The sequence below is a fragment of the Fusarium poae genome, chromosome 2 (assembly GCF_019609905.1).
Source record: "Fusarium poae strain DAOMC 252244 chromosome 2, whole genome shotgun sequence".
In the NCBI taxonomy this organism is placed as follows: domain Eukaryota; kingdom Fungi; phylum Ascomycota; class Sordariomycetes; order Hypocreales; family Nectriaceae; genus Fusarium; species Fusarium poae.
The window spans coordinates 2,948,920-2,966,995 of record NC_058400.1 but is presented as its reverse complement, the minus strand read 5'-3'; the positions used below and the strand labels follow the sequence as shown (position 1 = coordinate 2,966,995).

The 18,076-nt window shown below is 48.3% G+C and overlaps 7 protein-coding genes and 1 non-coding gene across 8 annotated transcripts; 3 read left to right on the top strand and 5 right to left on the bottom strand.

Annotated features, from left to right (window-relative positions):
* Nucleotides 1–1,302: 1,302 nt before the first annotated feature.
* On the bottom strand, nt 1,303–5,103 carry FPOAC1_004880 (uncharacterized protein; the record flags this gene model as incomplete). The annotated part of the gene is made up of 4 exons (XM_044849417.1): nt 1,303–2,972; nt 3,021–3,173; nt 3,229–4,783; nt 4,840–5,103. 4 exons carry the CDS (start codon nt 5,101–5,103, stop codon nt 1,303–1,305), a joined length of 3,642 nt encoding a protein of 1,213 aa, XP_044708127.1.
* A 505-nt stretch (nt 5,104–5,608) lies between these two features.
* FPOAC1_004879 (uncharacterized protein) lies at nt 5,609–5,975 on the top strand (the record flags this gene model as incomplete). Its single annotated transcript, XM_044849416.1, has 2 exons — nt 5,609–5,797; nt 5,853–5,975. The coding sequence occupies 2 exons, from the start codon at nt 5,609–5,611 to the stop codon at nt 5,973–5,975; spliced, it is 312 nt and encodes a 103-aa protein (XP_044708126.1).
* A 344-nt stretch (nt 5,976–6,319) lies between these two features.
* On the bottom strand, nt 6,320–9,283 carry FPOAC1_004878 (uncharacterized protein; the record flags this gene model as incomplete). Its single annotated transcript, XM_044849415.1, has 3 exons — nt 6,320–7,996; nt 8,044–9,069; nt 9,212–9,283. The coding sequence occupies 3 exons, from the start codon at nt 9,281–9,283 to the stop codon at nt 6,320–6,322; spliced, it is 2,775 nt and encodes a 924-aa protein (XP_044708125.1).
* Nucleotides 9,284–9,955: 672 nt separating this feature from the next.
* On the top strand, nt 9,956–10,625 carry FPOAC1_004877 (uncharacterized protein; the record flags this gene model as incomplete). The annotated part of the gene is made up of 2 exons (XM_044849414.1): nt 9,956–9,992; nt 10,051–10,625. 2 exons carry the CDS (start codon nt 9,956–9,958, stop codon nt 10,623–10,625), a joined length of 612 nt encoding a protein of 203 aa, XP_044708124.1.
* Nucleotides 10,626–10,811: 186 nt separating this feature from the next.
* FPOAC1_004876 (uncharacterized protein) lies at nt 10,812–12,203 on the bottom strand (the record flags this gene model as incomplete). Its single annotated transcript, XM_044849413.1, has 3 exons — nt 10,812–11,224; nt 11,273–11,981; nt 12,027–12,203. The coding sequence occupies 3 exons, from the start codon at nt 12,201–12,203 to the stop codon at nt 10,812–10,814; spliced, it is 1,299 nt and encodes a 432-aa protein (XP_044708123.1).
* Nucleotides 12,204–14,249: 2,046 nt separating this feature from the next.
* Nucleotides 14,250–14,515, top strand: FPOAC1_004875 (uncharacterized protein; the record flags this gene model as incomplete). The annotated part of the gene is made up of 2 exons (XM_044849412.1): nt 14,250–14,371; nt 14,422–14,515. 2 exons carry the CDS (start codon nt 14,250–14,252, stop codon nt 14,513–14,515), a joined length of 216 nt encoding a protein of 71 aa, XP_044708122.1.
* A 953-nt stretch (nt 14,516–15,468) lies between these two features.
* Nucleotides 15,469–15,550, bottom strand: FPOAC1_004874. The gene has a single exon. It is a non-coding gene; the product is annotated as a tRNA-Gly (tRNA).
* Nucleotides 15,551–15,773: 223 nt separating this feature from the next.
* Nucleotides 15,774–17,307, bottom strand: CMT1 (Alpha-1,3-mannosyltransferase cmt1; the record flags this gene model as incomplete). Its single annotated transcript, XM_044849411.1, has 5 exons — nt 15,774–15,833; nt 15,889–16,154; nt 16,207–16,878; nt 16,926–16,971; nt 17,020–17,307. 5 exons carry the CDS (start codon nt 17,305–17,307, stop codon nt 15,774–15,776), a joined length of 1,332 nt encoding a protein of 443 aa, XP_044708121.1.
* Nucleotides 17,308–18,076: the final 769 nt, after the last annotated feature.

Below are 18,076 nucleotides of genomic sequence, written 5' to 3'. Positions count from 1 at the left end.
GAAACGCAATCCAATCCAATCCAATCCAATTGCCAGATAGTAAAGTAAATTGTATGAAAAGGCGAGAACGCGAATGGCGAGTGACGAGTGACGAGAATAAAGGGAAAGATTTTGGAGATGGACGGACCAGCTAAAGATTTAAATAATACGTCAGCGTCAATTTTGTCTATCACGGGCTTCACTTTATTGTTTCACTACATGCGATATTCCCTCCTTTCTTTCCCTCATCCAAGTTAGCCCGTCAAGTATGGACAAATCTTAAAATCCGAAAAATGAACGAAAAAATAATAACAAGAAATATCCGAGCATCAAACAAAATCGTCATGGAGACACGGCACGGTATTCGTCCGTATGCCGAATCACAACCAGTAAGCATCTTGTCTCAAGCGGCTGAAAGCAGAACGTGGCCCCCCTGAGACGGCAATCACAATTAGTTAGTTACCTTAGTAGTCCAGAAACTACCTGATAGTAACAAGAGAAAAAGTCTCCAGTAAATTCGGGCTGATACGATAGGCGAGGGTCGGACAATTCACCAAGGCCGATGTCCGAAAGGCTTGAACCAAAACTCAAGTCAGTCTTTTGGAAGAGTCATTGATTTGAATCACTCTTACTTGTTTGAGTTCTCTCAATCCCTGCTTGCTTGCTCTGCTATGGATCTTGTTCAAACGGATTGTATCAATATAAGCATCATAAACGTAACCTTAACTACGAGTACGGAATATTCATACAATTCCTTTTCTTTCTAATAAGCCGTTGATAAATGAATTCTCCACTAAATGTCAAATTCGATCTTCAAGCCCCCAGTCCATCAGCCTGCATCATCAGGACCCCGGTCTAGACCATTCGATCGCCCGCACTGATTGATTTTCGGATTCAACGCGTTTCTCCGATTATCTTATCTCCGTATTCTATCAGCACGCTCTTGGTTGAATGCCGACGACCGAAAAGACAAAGGAATGTTGCCATAATATCAGCTCCAGACTGATCTATCTGATATTTGATGTTGTTGTGGAAACTTCACGCACGTTTACACCGTTACACACACTCGTAACGCCTCTGCATTACCCGTTAATGTTGTAAAACCTTGTCATTTCCTTTAAAGACATTGGCCCAGCGTCTTGTCATACATAATTTCCACATGCTATTTATTGTACTTTACTTAATCAAAGTGCACGTTAAAACCAGCATTGCCGTCATTTTGTACCATTTTCTCGTGATAACTTCACTTGTACTCTACCATCTATAACCCGCCCCAACAACCCCTTAAAGATAAAACACTCATCATGCTATCTATGCTAATCGTCACTGCTCCTCTAACTTCTTGTCGTCGTCTTCCTCTTCCTCTCCCCCTTTCTTCTCCTCTCCCGGAACCCACAACAATAGCCCATCCTCATCAATCTTCATCCCCTCTGTCGGTATTATACGAAGTACCTTTTGGAAATACTTGTCTCGCACCGTCAACTTGGGTCTTATCCAAACTCCACTCACATGTGGTAGCAACCGATAAGTTGTCGTCCGTCTTGATTGTGGCAGCAAGTTGAGCGTTGTCTGTTTCGCACCAGAAAACGCAAAATCCTCGCTCGGTTCCATGCCGAGACCAAACGTAAGGAAATGATTCGATGGATTCTCGACTGTCATGTCCAACTGCAGCAACCCTGGCATATCATCTTCTACCTTCGGGGCGTGGTACACAGATGCCAGCACTCGCGGCTCTGTACCCAGGACAAGGTATTTGCCGACTGGCATAACTGTTGTGTTGACTGGACCATCGCTACGGCCCTGGCGTTGCCATCGGATAACAAAGGCCAGCTCGACAGTGACGGGGTGTCGGTCTTCCATCGTGAGCTTCTGAGCTACCAAATCAAACTGTGCCTCGTGCATCGTCTTGGGTGTAACTACTATCCCTTCGTGTGACACATTTGGTGCCTGGTTTACGTTGCATCGTGCACCGCCGACACACGACACCACATTTAGATCCATCCCAAGCACTCTCAAATCTTCCTGGGCAAACGATGCGTAGTGACATAGTAGACACCACTTTTGTGCAAAGCCTCTGGCTGCACCTTCTTCTGTATCTCCGAGCCCTTCGGAATCGAAAAGACTTGGCCATGGCCCAGGGTGAAGACGTGGGACTAAATCGTAGTTTGCTTCAAACGCGTTCACAACGTTGAGCTGGACTGTCAACATCTGCATAATTGGGGTTGCGACATCCGAGTCTAGATGGTACGACGTCCTCAGGTGCAGATCAAGCGTCGTAGGAGCCGATGAGGCGTCAATACGCAATACCACATTGACTGATGCCGTACTCTTGATCGCACCTAATGCCAGCCCCGAGATCTTGGACTCTTCCGTTGACGCTTCGGTGCTACCTCCATTTCCGTCTGCCTCCACTGTAACTGCAGGTATTTCTTTTCCAAATAGATGAATGTCCAGTTTGGCAGTAGCGGATTCATCCTCAGCATTGAGTATCTCAACCTCCAAGACGATTGCCTCGTTTGCATGATACTGGGCGAGGGGCTCCAAGAGTTTAATCTGCATCTTGGGTGGTCGGGGCTGAATTTGTACGGTGCCCGCTTCCGGGCGAGTATTCCTAGGCTTCGATGAACCCTGAACATACCAGCCAACAACAGGGTCTGTAGGGCGGATGTTTAGTTTATAGTCGAGGTCGAAGCTGTCATTGCTATGGGAGACTGTAACAGACGCTGCTGTCGCAGTGCCTGGCTCTCTTAGTGGTATGTTCATCTCGAATACCCGAGTCTGACCAGGTCGGAGTGTTAAATCGGAATGTCCCTTCAGCAATGTCGGTAACCCGTCCCCCGACTCTTCAGCATAATCTTCTTTCAATGACAACGACTGTATGAAATATCCTGTTGTCGACGCCGATTCTTCCGAAGCCTCGTGCTCAAGTAGTATTGGTTTGAGGCTACCGTCGAACTCTACTTTCAGTGAGCTGAACGTGATGGGGGCAGCGTCTAGAAACGTATGTGAGGTAATTGCAAGTTGTGCGCTACACGTCTCACCAGCCTTTCCCTCTTTATTCCGGAATATGAATGACGCCGAGACAAATGAGCCTGACTTTTCATCACTCAAACTAATTGAAAGCTTCTCCTCAGTAGTGATGCCTCGGAGCGACTTGGAAATATCGTAATGCCACTGGGGCTGTCGCACATATTCTATTTCGTGTCGTGGTCAGCACAGTCAACAAATTTGGCGGTCTTGAATACTTACGGTTGCCCATCAACTCCCAGTCTGCAGCAACTACCAAATCGGCACGATGGGCTCCCGCAGCAATCCGTCGCATGCTCAGGCACAGGTCTTCTGATATGTTAATCCAGCCCTCTGATCGAAATGCGACATCTTCCCAGAAAGGTAGTATCATCTCAACCGCAGCGTCCCATTCCTTCATGTTGGCAAACTCCCTTGCGCATTCCAACGACAGCTCCGTCGCCAGTCGTTTTTGCTTGCGAGCTTGAAACTCTGAACTCGCCGCCGTGAGACAATCGATCACCAGCTGTGCATGGTTCACTCCTTTCCCTGAGACAGGGTATTCCTGATAGGGCTCTGGACACATGTACGTGTCGTATGCAAAGGCTTTACTGGCTACTGCTGATGCAGGTGATGTATCGGGCGAATGCCTATCATCCTCTGGCATTTGATACGCCAGCTTCCGGCGGGCTACAACGTGACGAGCCGCTATCCGGTACCAGTAGCCCGTGTGATGTAACAATTCCCAAGGTGAAACTCTCTCACCCGAGACAGATTTATCCTGCGGGACAAAGATTGCCCCCGTCTCTGGAGCTAAAGCCGGTAAGCCTACGCGGTCTATCAGATTAGCCATGACCGTGGCCCATCGAGCTTCCCATGCCTGCCACCCATAATTGTTGGTCCCCCTCCCGCGACGATCAACTAGGTCCGCGATTCGTTCTCGATGCGAATGCCACTTTCGGACAGCCAGAGTCGTCTGCCCCATCCACAAATGACATCTCAAACACCGTATCGCTATGATATCCGCCAAGAGCCGCGCCTCATTCCAGCGTGGGCTCCAACTGGGGATAATGTCCAGCACATCCTGTCCTAAGAGCACCTCGTATGCTTGTTCGAAAAAGCGCAGTGCAGCATCTGTCTCTTGTCGGAATTCTGCGAAAATCGCTGACTTGATGTCATATCTGAAGTTCCAGTCTGATAACGACAGTATCTGTGATGTTCCGGTCGTAGGTGGCACCGTCGGTTGGGGTGCTATTCCGCGAGATCGCTTCTTCCTAGCATGCCGCCCCAAATCTCTGTAGTATTCAACAGCCGAGGTATATAGAACACCGAGTATGTTGTCAACCACTTGTTTCAAACCGTCCTGTGATTCTTGCGACGGGATGTAAAAGACTGACTTGGGATCCAAGGCTGTTCCTCTCCGTATGTTTTCCAATCTCTCTTGAATACCTTCAGCCAACGGAAGAGGTGCGTCTTCGCTGTCCGCAATCAGTGCAATCGCGAGTCGAGTCTTGTATCCTGACCGTATCAAAGCGCCCTTGATGTTGTTGATATCGGATTTGATGTGGTTGTCTTGTAATGTCATGGAATTCGGATCACTCGTGAGGGGATAGAAGCACAAGTATACGCTGGGAACAAGGTCCTGGTGCTTCTTGATCCACTGCGCATCGATCAGACCATCAGGATATAGTGTCGATACAGGACTTAGAGGTGAAAAGGGTGAATGGAGTGTCGGGTGTTCACTGAGCGGCTCGACGCCTTCAGGGAGGCGGGCTCGGCGCGGTGGTAGTAAGAAAGACTATCCCAAGCAATTAGTCCAACAACTTGACGACTAATATCCCCGCGCTCGCTTACCCTCCCTGTGGCCTTGACCCGAAATCTGTACGGCTCATTTCTCTCGAAAACGCTCCAAGACTTTGCGCTCGCATCGACGTCCTTTAAGTACTGCGACAAAACCTCGGCGTTCTTGCCATCGATAGGTGGTATCTCCGATCGGAGGAGGATGCTCTGTTCCTTAAGCTCTGCGCTCAGCGAGAGCTCGTTCGTTTCGCTATTAAGGCCGGCAGCTACTAGAAGGGGGACATTATGGTCCAAACTTCCCGTCGGATACCCATCCATAGTGGAAATTTTGTGAATGCGACGGCATGAGTTCGCTACAGCGAATGTTGGCTGGGCTCAGAGCTGCTGTAGCCAGGCGACGTTAGCCATCCATACTACCCATTCATCGTATGCCCCTCGTTAGCGTTGGGCCAGCCCACTTACAAGACTAAAAGAGAACAAGGACCGGCAAAGTGAAGTGTGCCGGATTCTAATATGTAAAAGAGCGAGTAACTATTTTCTTGTTTATTCAAGACTATAAATGTTATTAGAATAAAACGACATCATTATCGTCTGAAGCATACCTCAGCAGTCTCTAGATGAACGCTTGGCCGTTAGCGGCACCCCCTGCAATCCATCAGGAACCAATGCCGGAAGCGGAACAACCAATCTCCTAATCTCCAAAACTTCAAGATTGAGCCTTGCAATCACGGCATCAGCAGTAATTGACCACAGATAACCTCCCATGACCCCGCCTTGGCCGACGAACATCGAATCCGAACGCCTTCATCATTAATCTCTCACAATGAGACCTACACAAGCGCTCTCGGTCGGTCGATACCGCCACATCAGACTCACGACTAAGGATGTCGGAAAGGGCTTCTACAAAGGTAACCGCACTGGTTCCATGGGTCGACACACAAAGTACGGAGGTTACGTGATCGAATGGAACAAGGTCCGAACATATGCTGTTCCACCTCTGAAGGATTTCAAGGTAAGGATGAGATACAATGGTGGTGATTTGCGGGAAACTAATGTTGGTGGGATAGCTTACGCCTTTTGTGAGCCGAGAAGTCAAGACACAATCGGGAGACTACAAGGGCCTTGAGAAGGGTCCCCAAGATCCTTACTTTTACGTCGAACAATGGAAGCGATTCAACGGTGTCGACTAAGCAGACAATAAACAACGGGAAGGGGATTGAGGTGGAGGAATGTCTAAACGAAAAAGCGAATTTAGGACGAAGACATGAAGTGCCTGCCAGAGACTTGGGAACCTCTGAGGTCGTGTATACCCCTGTACACTGTAATACTATGTATGATTATGGACTCATCGTATCGAGAACGAAAAGTTGGGTTTCTGTTTCACACGGACTAATAACTATGATTGCAAACAGAAGAAAATAATGATAACGATTGCGCTTTAGCACACGGGATATCCTGGCTATCCCAAAAAGGTAGAACTGACTCTATCTCACCCATTGCGCCAAACTGAAGTCCTTTCTATGAATTCCGCCTCTTACTTGACTCTGGGAAGTTCCTCCTGTGCAGTGACAAAAGTGTCCAAGCCAGGTCGCTCCAAAGGTGTGGCGAGCATGCTCGATGCTCCATCATCGATTTCACTCTTCTCGTTTAATGCCCCATTCTCCTGTGCCTTTTCATCCGGCTCTGCTGGATGAGCAGGGCTCATAGGTCGCGAGCTGGGCATGGCAGTAATATTGGATTGTAAGGTTCTCATGCTGGCAGTCTCTGCTTCCTTCTTGAGACTGAAAGGGACTGCCGTGCCGTCAAGAAACGGTCGCTTGCCTGCTATCTCGATGACCGGCGCATCTTGGGAAGTGAGCTGAGTCGACTGTGAGGGTTGCGTGGTATCGCCATCATGGAAGCTCGGGCTCATGGGTCTTGAGCCTGGCAAGGGCGTGACATCAGACTGAAGTGTCATCATACTGGCCGTCTCGGCATTCTTATTGAGGCTGAACGGCAGCGCAATGCCATCCAGGAAAGGTCTTTTGCCTGCCACACCGGTCTCTGGCGCATAATCTGGACTGAGCAGGCTAGGCTTGGCGGCTTCTTGCTCCTTTCGTTGCTCAATCAGGTGAGAAACTGGCATTTCCTCCGTAATAAACTGACTACCCGTCTGGTTCTCATCGGTGACCATTCGTCTATGAGATCTACTTCTTGATCGGCCAGGCTGTACGGGTGCCCTATCCTGCTGTTCAATGTCAGCAAAGGAGCGCGCTCCTTCACCCTCGGCAGTGGTGGCAGCTCGTGTTAGCGGTTGCACTGTCGCCTTCTTCTCTCGTTCGACGGTCACCTCGTCGTGCTTTGAACCCCAGAGCGACCACATTGCTAGACCCCAACTCTTCTGTTGTTTCTTGCTTCCCTCAACCAGCTTGGAATCGACCCTCCGTCGACCAGCCAATGCCGTTGGAGGGGGACATTCTCCAGGGCCAAAATTGTGATAGCCAACGGCCATATCGCTGACCATCTTCTTGTGGACCTTTGCCTTGGCAGACGCATATCGGTGATCCCACTGATCTTTCATAGCCAGCCACTTCTTGACCGTGCCCTCTTTTACAACACCCACGGATGTAGGATCCACACAGCATGCTGTTAACTCAGCTTCGGATACTAATGGTAGTGTTGCACCGTGACGAGTAACCCTTTGTCGAATCATGTGGTTCTTGAAGTTCGGTAAAGGGTCTCCGGCCTTTCCAACCTGGCCAGACTTGAAGTCGTCCGACTTATTGGTTTCTGCGGTTTTCGGTGGCTTCTCTTGGGACTCACTGTCAGACCCTGATGCAGAGATGACCGAAATGTTGTCGTCATCCATTATTTCTATACCACGCTTCTGAGCTCGTGCAAGAGCCCATGCTCCAAATTGAGCAACAGATCGATACATGTGCTTGGCGGGTCGCGTGAAACTCAGTGTTGGTGCCACATGGCAAAGGTCGTCCCATACTTGGAGTTGGACATCTGTCGGTTTGTATTGCTCTAACAAAGCCTTTCCCTCTGGTGTCAGGGCCGGGGGCGCATACTTTGCAGGGTTTGCGCATTTATGAGCCATGTATATTTGCTCGTCTCGAAGAATTTCGCCCCCTCCAACCATGATGAGGAGTGGAGGCAGACCGCCCAGTGTAGGCTGCATCACTGGACTGACTAGAGGATGAGCAAGAAGCTCATTAGTGGTATACATCTGGGGGCGTTAGCATCTAATCGAACATGCCATCTACGAAAACTTACCTGGATTTGGTCTTTGAGCTTGACAGACTGGCCATCGATAACAACGGAAAGAAGTTTTTCAGGATTAACGGGGACTCCGCCATTGATCCAATCCGATCTTGACGAAGCATCCGATGGTTCCTGCTTTACAACAGGCGCCTGTTGCTTTTCCTCCAGTTCCTTTTTACCTGGTGTCTTTTTCGTCTCACCTTTCTTCTTCTTCAGGGCCTCTTCTCTCAACATTGCTATATCGTCCTCGTTCGGCGGTGGCCATGCTTTGGAAGGCTTGTGGTGGAAACCAGCCTGTGGGATATAATCCAAGGGCGCCTCTCCAGCGACGCTGGGGAACGAATGCGTCAAATCGACCCATGGGCTGATGAGAATAGCACCGGCGGGTAGCGGAATCCCTTGATCTCGAAGAACACACAATAGAGACATAACCATACCACCACCCGCAGAGTCACCGGCCAGAACGATAGTTGTCGGGTCTTGTATAGTGAGAAGATAGAGGTAAGCGGTAAGGCAGTCGTGGAGGCCACATGGGAATGGAAACTGTGGTGAAAGACGATATCGAGGCGCAAAGACGCGTGCTTTGAGTTTACGCGCATGTCGCTGCAGTTGATATCGATGTTCGTCAACACTGCCAAAGTAGTAGGCGCCTCCATGAATATACATCATGACGCGGCGCGACTTGCCTCCTTCTTGCTTTCGCTCATAAGCATCCGCGCGCATCTCAATCCATTCAGCATCGAGAGTAGTCTCTGGTTTCCGCCATTGCCACCACTTCTCGCCGCCCAGTTGCCGGATGCCATCGGGGCCCAATTGCGTTTGGAGTAATTGAGCGGCGCGCGTCAACTGGTCTTCAGATATAGTGACATGTTCGACTTTGACCCACTGAGGATGCGGCACCCATTGCGCGGTGAAAGCCTGGAGTTCTTCGACAGTGTGGTGTGACGCATACTCGAGGAACGATCGGATCAGATGGAGACCTTCATCGTAAGAGAGATGAGCAGTCGGGCGCTGCCGAAGGGGTTTCCTGTTGAAATACTAAAGGCTGCAAGTTAGTTATTGAGAAAAAGCAATCAATATTAGGTAGTAGTGTCTTGAATGAATGCCAATGCTGATTGCTTTGTTTGTCCCCGCAAAAAGGATGCAGATCGATTGCATGATACGATGAGCGTTTACTTACATGAGAAAATAAAGTCGATACGACTGTCGGCGTCACAGCGAATGAGACGGAGGTAGTGTTGAGGTAGTTCATGGCTGTCTGTAAGGCTGTCTTTGTGGTTACTTGGTACACGACAGTTCAGTTAGTAGCTTGGGAAGCTATTAAAGATGCGCCATATGCCACAAAAAGCTTGTCAGAATGAAGACAAAGGCAGAGACATCCAGCTCGTTCAGGCTCAGCTGAACCGAAAACCTACCTAATGCTAGTCAGGGTCTCATGATGTCATTCATCCCTGACCTGGGTGAGAAGTCAATGCATCAATTCTTACCCCTGACTCCACGACGGATGGACGCGCTGTGTGCAGTGAGTGAGTCGCTCTCTTCATTAAAAAGTGGCCTGTGCTTTCTCTTTGTGGGGAGATTTTCTGCCAAGAAAGCAGGTAATCAATGGTAGATTCTATAGTAGTAGACAGTACATTATAGCTCTTCTAACATTGGAAACAGTAGGAAAAGATTCCAAGTTTAGAAATATTTCATTTCCCTATAGTCCGGGTATCTTCTCCATCACGAACGAGTGAAATAATTCATTCCAGAATATATACAGAGTATCAAATGTAAACATCATCCAGATTATGTGGGCCAGCCGGACCAGCATTCTTAGGTTGGCGGGTCCGACACCTGAATGGTGAAAAAACACCAAAAATTTTGTGCAGAACCATCTTCTTGAAATCGCCCCTCCAAACCCCGCCATATCATAACCATAATCATGGCTTCTACAGAACCCGCACAGCTGCCTCCGGCTGGTAAGTCTAGTATCCCGATTCAGAAACTAGCACTGGATTAACGAGGGAAAAACTACAGCCGAACGTCAATCCGAGTTCGAGCAAGCTGTCGCATACGCCCTACACCTTTGGCCTGCCCTTACACTATCTGTTCAGAACAACTGGGGCGGTCCCGACTCTGCCGACAAGCGCGATTGGTTTGCCGGCGCCATCGTTGAGCTTTTCCCTGAATATACCGACACACCTCCCAAAAATGGCAAGGCTCCCGAGGATCCTGATCTGGAGGAGGTAGAGACTGTCTTGCTACAGGTCATGGTTGACGAGTTCGAGGTCAACGTCGACGACGATTCAGGCACAGAGGTGGCCTCCAACATTCTCCGTGCTCGCGCAAGCTGCACACTGGGAACCTATGATGAGGTCAAGACTCTGCGCACCCGCTGGTTGAACCGCAAGGGTACAAAGGTTGAGGGCGTCTTCAAGAGAGTTGAGGACGACGATCAGGACACAGACTGGAGTGATGAAGATGATGAAGACGATGATGGTGGTGCTGATGTTGAGATGGACGACGCTCCTGCTCTGGTTGCAGCGCCTAAGGAGAAGCCGCAACCTCAGGTAGACGAGGACGGCTTCACCATGGTCACCAAGAAGAAATAAGCAACCACGGCGAAAACAACAAAATCGGCGTGGGCAAGAGGTGACGCTAACATATCAGACACGTTCTTGGTATTTCAATATCAAGCTACAGGATCTGGTTCAAAATACCAATCACAGAATACCGAACGCCGAGCTGGACGAGCGAAATCCGATCGTCCCAAGCATACACCAAACCAATTCCAGGCTCTATTCCCAGTCCTCGTCACTATCTGAATCATCGTCGCTGTCTTCCTCGTCGCTACTCTCTGCCTTCTTCTTGGGATCCTTTGAATCCTTGGGACTGTTGGGAGTCTGTGTTGTTTTTCCAGAGGCAGCGCCGACAACGTCATAGCTAGCTTCGCTATCGGCCTGTGACTTCTCGTCGTTGGATTTGCGGGGCTCAGCTGGCTTCAGGAGGGTCTTTGCGGGAGGCTGTGTAGTGTTGGAGGAAGCAGTAGCAGGGGTAGCGGGAGTAGCAGGAGTAGCCTTGGGCACGGTCTTGATTTCAGTCTTTGGCTCAACCTTGGTCTTGTTCGCGGGTGTGCTGGTATCGGCAGAGTCGTCGGAGTCATCATCAGAATCGTCGTCACTCCAGGCAACGTCATCCTCAGCAGAGGCAGCTATTTGTTTGTTAGTGTCTTGCTGTTAGGATGTTACAATTGACTCACCCTTGAGGAGATCTCGTCGTCTAGCTTCGGCTGTCTCAATGCCGTGACGAAGGAAATAGTAGCGCTTCCAGAAGTCAACGTAGGGAACCTGGTCGGGAACCAGCTTCTCCATGGTAGTCCGTAAGTCGGGGAATTTCTGCAGATCATCATTGATATCAGGTGTCTTTTGATCAGCATCAAACTCCTTTGACCAAGCAGCATAATCGGAACTGTTGGGGTCCTTTGTGAAACTCTCAATCGAGGTGTGAATAACATGTAGTTGAGCATCGAATCTTGAAGTATGGATCACACGTTTACCCTGTGCGTCCTTGCTTTCGAAAAGAACAGCACCACTCTGGTCAGACTCCTGAGGTGGTGCAATGCTAACGGCATCACGAAGGAAGTTTCGGACATTGCCACCAAACTTGATAAGAGCTTCATCAGCAGCTTCCTCGGCTTTCTGGAGGTCCTTCAACCTCTTGGCAGCTTCGGCTCTAAGGCGAGCAAGGGTATTCTCAGACTGTTTCGCTTCTTCCGAGCCATCCTGAGAAGCCCTCGGAGTGGTTTGATCTTTCTCTCCGTCTTTTGAGCTCTCACCAGCCGTGGCAGTATTGAGTGAAAGGTTCCGTGTGTGGCTCAAAATAGTTGAGCGCAGACTAGTGAGTCCTTTTGATGCATCCTCACCAACTTCTGCCAGCTCCTTTGATGCTTGTGTATATACCGATTCGCCCTATCCATGTTAGACAGACCAAATTTATGAAGTCGGATCTCATACCTGCTTGGCCACAGTTCCAAAGAAACCACCAATCTTGGCACCCCATGGACTGTTTGAGAATGCCTTATATGCGTCTTGGAGGTCCTCATTCAGAGTTGACTGGGGTTGGGTAGTTTTTGGCTCTTCCGTCTTCTTAGCGTAGCCATCTTCTGTAATATGATCGTAAGCCAGATCCATGGCGTCGAGCTAGGTATCGTTCTAAGTTGGTGTAATTCAAAATATATCCCAGAATCTCAGTTTTGATAGCGAATTGATCGTTCAATTCGTTGCAGGTCACTTCATTCGATATCTCCTGCCGTTGACTTGGATCTCCCTTGTTCTGATTTGAGCCTCCTGACCGTACTGGCGGGGTCCAATGGTGGTTGGACACGGGCCATTCTCACGTGATTCATCTATCTCCTCATGTTATAACACCTAACCTAGAGTCTTATTGATATTTCACCTCTATCATGATCACATTCTTTATGCTTAACGATGGTATTGTGGTCTCTAGACGTATGTTATTTTTCATATTTTACAAGCATAGTTCATTTTGCGTATGTGCTAAGCCTGTAACTAGCCTTCTCTTCCCTAAGTTTCAGGTAGCTGTTGGCACTCCAGACGAAGCCGCAAGCTGAACAGTAAATATCTTCAACAGTGTGTGAAGTGATGACCTTGACGCCACAGGGCTCAACATCAGATCCAAATTATATTGGAATATAGGCTCTGAACAGCGTATCTTCCCTATAAATGGTTATAATCGTGAAGCGTAGGCTAACATATCTATAATATGCCAGTAGTTCAGTCAAACGCATCTCAACAAAAGCCTAGCTGATGCGCTAGTCATCCTATCTGACAGGCGTCAAGATGCTCAACTTGTCCTCCTGTTTCAAAATGCATGTTGGGGGTTGTAAAGAGGGGAAATGGGCTGGGGACGATCGATCGATGCGTTGTCTCTGGTATCGGATCATGTTGGCTTGCGGCAGGCATCACCAAAACAAGGTATACGACGTGGGCTTAGACTAATGGAGGAATATGTAGATTCGGTTGAATAAGGTATAGCATGTCTCTGGAATAACTGGCGGCCATTATTCCAACAAATTCGGTCGAATGCCATCGACAGAGGTGCTAAACTTTACCTCGGCTCGTAAGGTTCCAGTACCTGAGCTTACAAGTATCCTGGCTGCAGATATTCACTATTGACTGGCCTACTCCTAGATTGTGGTTGCAATGTGTGACAAACGAACCCTTGTTTCAAGCACCTTGTGACACCTCGAAGAAGATGGTGTTGATACCCTTGAGATCCTCAACATAGAGGGACCCTGAATCCGTGACATCCCCGAACATTCTCACGTGCTCGAATTACCCTTCTACAGTAGGTTATCGGTGGCATTGCGATATGCTTATTCATGGGCAACTAAAAGCAAATACTTGTTTACTTCGGTTGACGTAAAAACGACTCGATCGTCGGCTTCAGACGGATAGCAATTCCGTCTAAAAAGGTCACTTGACCCGATCGCGATGAGAGAAAAGACTATGACATGCCGCCAGATGCAGCTCGACGTGTCGGGATTGGCTCTACCTAAGGAAAGGGGCATCGACATGGCGTTGAAGCTTAGCTTCTCACAAGGTAGACTTAGAGAGAGTCATGTCGTCATCGCGCATCGATCTTGCTGGTCTGGATAACCAATCAGAAGGTTGTCCCTGAATCGTGGATCCAAGATAATCCTCCAAAGGTGGGAGCCTCAAGCTGGCCTGCAAATGATCATCAATCTTCCCGAGCCTCGGATAAAACTGCCACCCAATCATGGAACTGTTTATGGAAACTATGGCACGAGGATCCCCCTCCCCCGGACGCAAACAATAATGCGGGTTTTAGTTAGAGGCGTCGACAATTCCTTGGCTCCTGCCCCCAAATTGGATTTTCCCATGATTGCTATGACGCAGTTGACAGATAGCGTGACAATCCAGACTGTTCTAACACGGCAACTGACGTCACTCGAAATCGTGATCGTGCAGTGCCCCGCGACGCTCCTGCCTCGCAAGAGCCTGGATGCAGCAGTTGCCTAGAATTTGAATGTGAATCACTGCCATGCCGCTTTCCTCAGAAAGCACTACTTAAACCCCAATCCCTCCCATTCTCATCAGACTTTTCTTTTCATCATCAACACATCAATCCGTTCTTCACTCACAAACACAAACACTTTCAAACAACCCAAACCCAAACAACCAACCATCATCACAATGGAGTCCATCAAGCAAGGTGCCAACTACATCGCTGAGACCGTTCAGCAGGCTACCTCTGGTGCTTCTAAGGAGGCCAACAAGGAGGTTGCCAAGGACAGCAACGTCGCCATCGGTACTCGGTATGTCTTCTCATCTTCGATTATAACATCATGCTAACGTATCCGTCCAGTGCCACCGCTGCCAAGGATGCCTTGTCCGACAAGGTCGACGAGAAGGGCCACGAGGGCAAGGCCGAGGTTCACAAGGAGGCTGCTAAGCAGTAAATCGAATCACGACATGACACGGAAATCACTTTCTGAAGACATGGATCGCAATGGCGTTGAAAGGGAATAGCGTTGGGACTACATAGGCTGTACACACCTACACCTAATACAAACAGTCAAATACAAAACAAACCTGCTCATTAAATGATTTCGAAGTGTGTGAAGTACTATGCTACTTAGTGTAGCTTAGGCCCCACTGGCTTGGCCTTTAAGACACTCTAGAGATGGCCATTACAATCCCCATATCAACTCTTCACAACCTGAGTCTGAGGCATATTTGTCAATAACCATTCTCAAGGTTAATGCTAATGAAATGAAACACCTAGTTAGATGCCCCAGAGGAATAAGATTTGGATAAACTCCAAATAGAACTGAGGAATTAACTTTTTCGTTGGGAGATCCGGTCATGACCGATTTTACTGAGCCATGGACTGCGCCAATGCTACGATCGAATGGAACCTGATAACATTGCGATATATTTCAGTCAGTCTCGGTCTGGACATACACTGAACCATTTTCTTGAGACCTGTTTTCCACCATAAAGTGGATGGAATTAGCCACCTCTCAGCTTTATAAGCACTTTAGTAAAAGCGTCATGATATTTCCCCTCCCTCACAGCATCCCAACAAAATGATACTTTACGGAGTCTCATACATTCATGCTCCACCCAAATTTATCCAGTGCCTCTTTCAAAAAGACTCCAATACCTCTACTGATGACGTTGCACAGGAAAAGTTTCCTAGAGCTCAATGCACCCTTGCCTCTGCTAGGCTCCTCTTCCACAACTGATGCATTTCTCATGAGTTCGTGGCCTTGCCACTACGTTTGCAGCTACCAATACCATCGATGAGGCTCACTAAAATCTCATTCACATGCCGGAATCGATGCTGATAGCTCGCCATTCCTGGTCGCGTTCAAAATGTTAACAGGAGGCAAAAGGAAAAGGTGTTTAATGCGTAATCTGGGAATCGAACCCAGGGCTCCCCGATGTCGCTTGAATGGCAACGGAGAATTTTACCACTAAACCAATTACGCTTCGATATTATACTTACAAGAATTTGAGTATATCAGGGATTCTCAACAAGAGAAAGGATGCCTGACCGATGTACGCTGTTGATCGGCGGCCAGTGTGTTCTGATCAGTTTTGAAGATCGACTTTATTGTGAAAAGCTTTATTCATCCAGGAGATAGATTTACTCTGTTTTATATCTCCCGTAAGTACAAACTCAATTATCCAACATCATTGTATGTCTCAAACTCAAGGTTGCCAAACTGCTTCAATGATACTCATCCTGCACCCTTCCGGCCGTGTCACACCCTTTTTCAACCTGTCAGTAAGGTGGTTTGAGGAAGTCACTAAATGCATAATTTACCTTGAAAACGAATCGCTCGTCAGCAGCCTTGAAAAGTTTCTCAAACTCCTTTTCCGTTCGCTCTTGGGAATTTAGAAGAGTCAGCATCAATAGATCCATGCTTCGCATAAGCTTCTCATCCCAGTTATTCTCGACTCCAGGTTCGCGGAGACAGTGGTCGTTGATGAGTATACGGGCTCCAGGTTTAAGAGCCGGGATAAGATTCTTCAGAATTGTGACAGCGTAATGTGAAGCAAGGTTGTGAAATATCCACCTGAAAAAAAATACTTCATTTTGGTCAGCTCAAATGTCGTAGCGATGGCCCAGGCTACATCTTACCATCAGCGCCCTTGGCAGGTTGCTCCGTGAAGAAGTCGTGAGCCTGGAGCGATATACGTTGGGTCACCCCTTCATCTTCGCATATGGGATTCGGGGCGCTGCCGACAGTTTTTGGCAAATCTTGCACAACGAATTTCATCTTGCTCCATTTCCTAGCCAAGTCCACGCACACGAAGCCATGGCTACCGCCAACATCTACGAATGTCCCTTCATTGGCGTCCACCTCGGAAAAGTCGTAGTTGTCAACGAAATGGCCGACTTCGTAGCCTTCTCCACCAGTGAGGCTTGCCATTGCTACTGCGAATCGCTTTCCTCGTGGGGGATCTTTGCCAAAGGTTACAAACATGGGCTCTTTGTCGACCGTTCCCCAAGCATGGTTGAATCCGGTCCGCGTAAGCGAGGTAGCCTTTGGGTCGGCACATAGAGCTTCCAGAGTGTGTGCTCCAGCTGGAAAGAAATCCTCTCCGTTCAAACCCACCCAAGCTTGAAGGTTGCCATCTTGAGCAAGGATCTTGGAAGCAGCACTGTGAGCTATAAAACCCGGCATGGGTTCCTGAAAGATCTTGTTCGTCATGGCATGACGCAGAGCGCGCGCCAAATTAACGGAATCCAATGTGGTTTTAGTTTGAAGATCTCCCAAAGAAATGGACCCGTTCAACGGGACAAGATCATCTTTTGAGCATCAGAAACGAATCTGGCTGTATGGTAGGCATACTCACATATCTTAAAACTGTTGAGAATCTGAAGACTCAACGTGTCTAAGTACTTTTACTTGTTAGTTCCAGAGGAATTACCCGAAAGAAAAAGACCTACACTCCATATACCCCATCTGATAGTCTCTCTGGGTCCTCTTACGAGAAGTTCTAGTTGTTTTGTGGCCGATGAAATCTCCAGTCGGCATTTCTGTATATCCTCTGGTAGCCTAGGGAGATCATCGGGGGCATTGGTACCAAACCCCAGATCTGGTAGCCCGTTGCTTTTGAAATAATTGTCAAGCTTTTCTGTTTCTTGGGCAATCTTCCTCGCCAACTGTACCATGAGAGATGTCTCTAAGCTTGGCGAGCCATGCGAGTATGGCGGAGTAAGTTCTTCTTCGCCCATGTTGACAAAAATTTGTGATGTAGTCGTGCTTGACGGTCAACGTTACAATACGCAGTACGGCTTAGGGATTGCGTGATTTTATACATCTCAGATTTCCATTGACGCCCTAGGATAATTCGAAACTGCAGACGACCGGCAAGACCCCATGCGGGTAGTGGGTATGTCCAGAACGTGGTCGGCTTGAGGTATTCCACCTATTTGCACCACCCTCATTCCTGGTAGCATGAATTGAAAAAGTGGCGAGATGCCCTTAGCCCAAGTTTATCTCAATAAAAGCCTTCTTGATTGGCGTGTGTTCTGCAAGCTGTGGCATTAATCCCTGGAACAAAGTCGAGAAATGACCTGAGAGTAGTAGTAGTACAGTACATAAGCTACCTACATGACTAGGATTATTTATCGCGATAACACCGGTTTGGTTAGGTCTTGGATCCATCCGATCCTCTGTTCCTCCTCTCCGCAGGCTAGTTCCGAAGCTAACATGGATGTAGTGGTGTGGGCGGCACGAAGCCATGTTCATGTTAAGCTATGGAGCTTGGCCGTCTTTGACTGCATTAGTAAATCTGTGCGATGGTGATTTCGCACTTCCTTCGTTGGAATTCCTTCCCGACGTTTTGAGCGTTTCTTCAGAATGATATGACACTTATAGTACGCAAGTTATTGTGGGGAACGTATTCATTCATCAACTAAAGTCCCCATGGGAGAACGAGGGTATGTAGAATATATAGGAAATGTGTTATGGATGGTTGTACTTTTTTTTTTATATATGAGC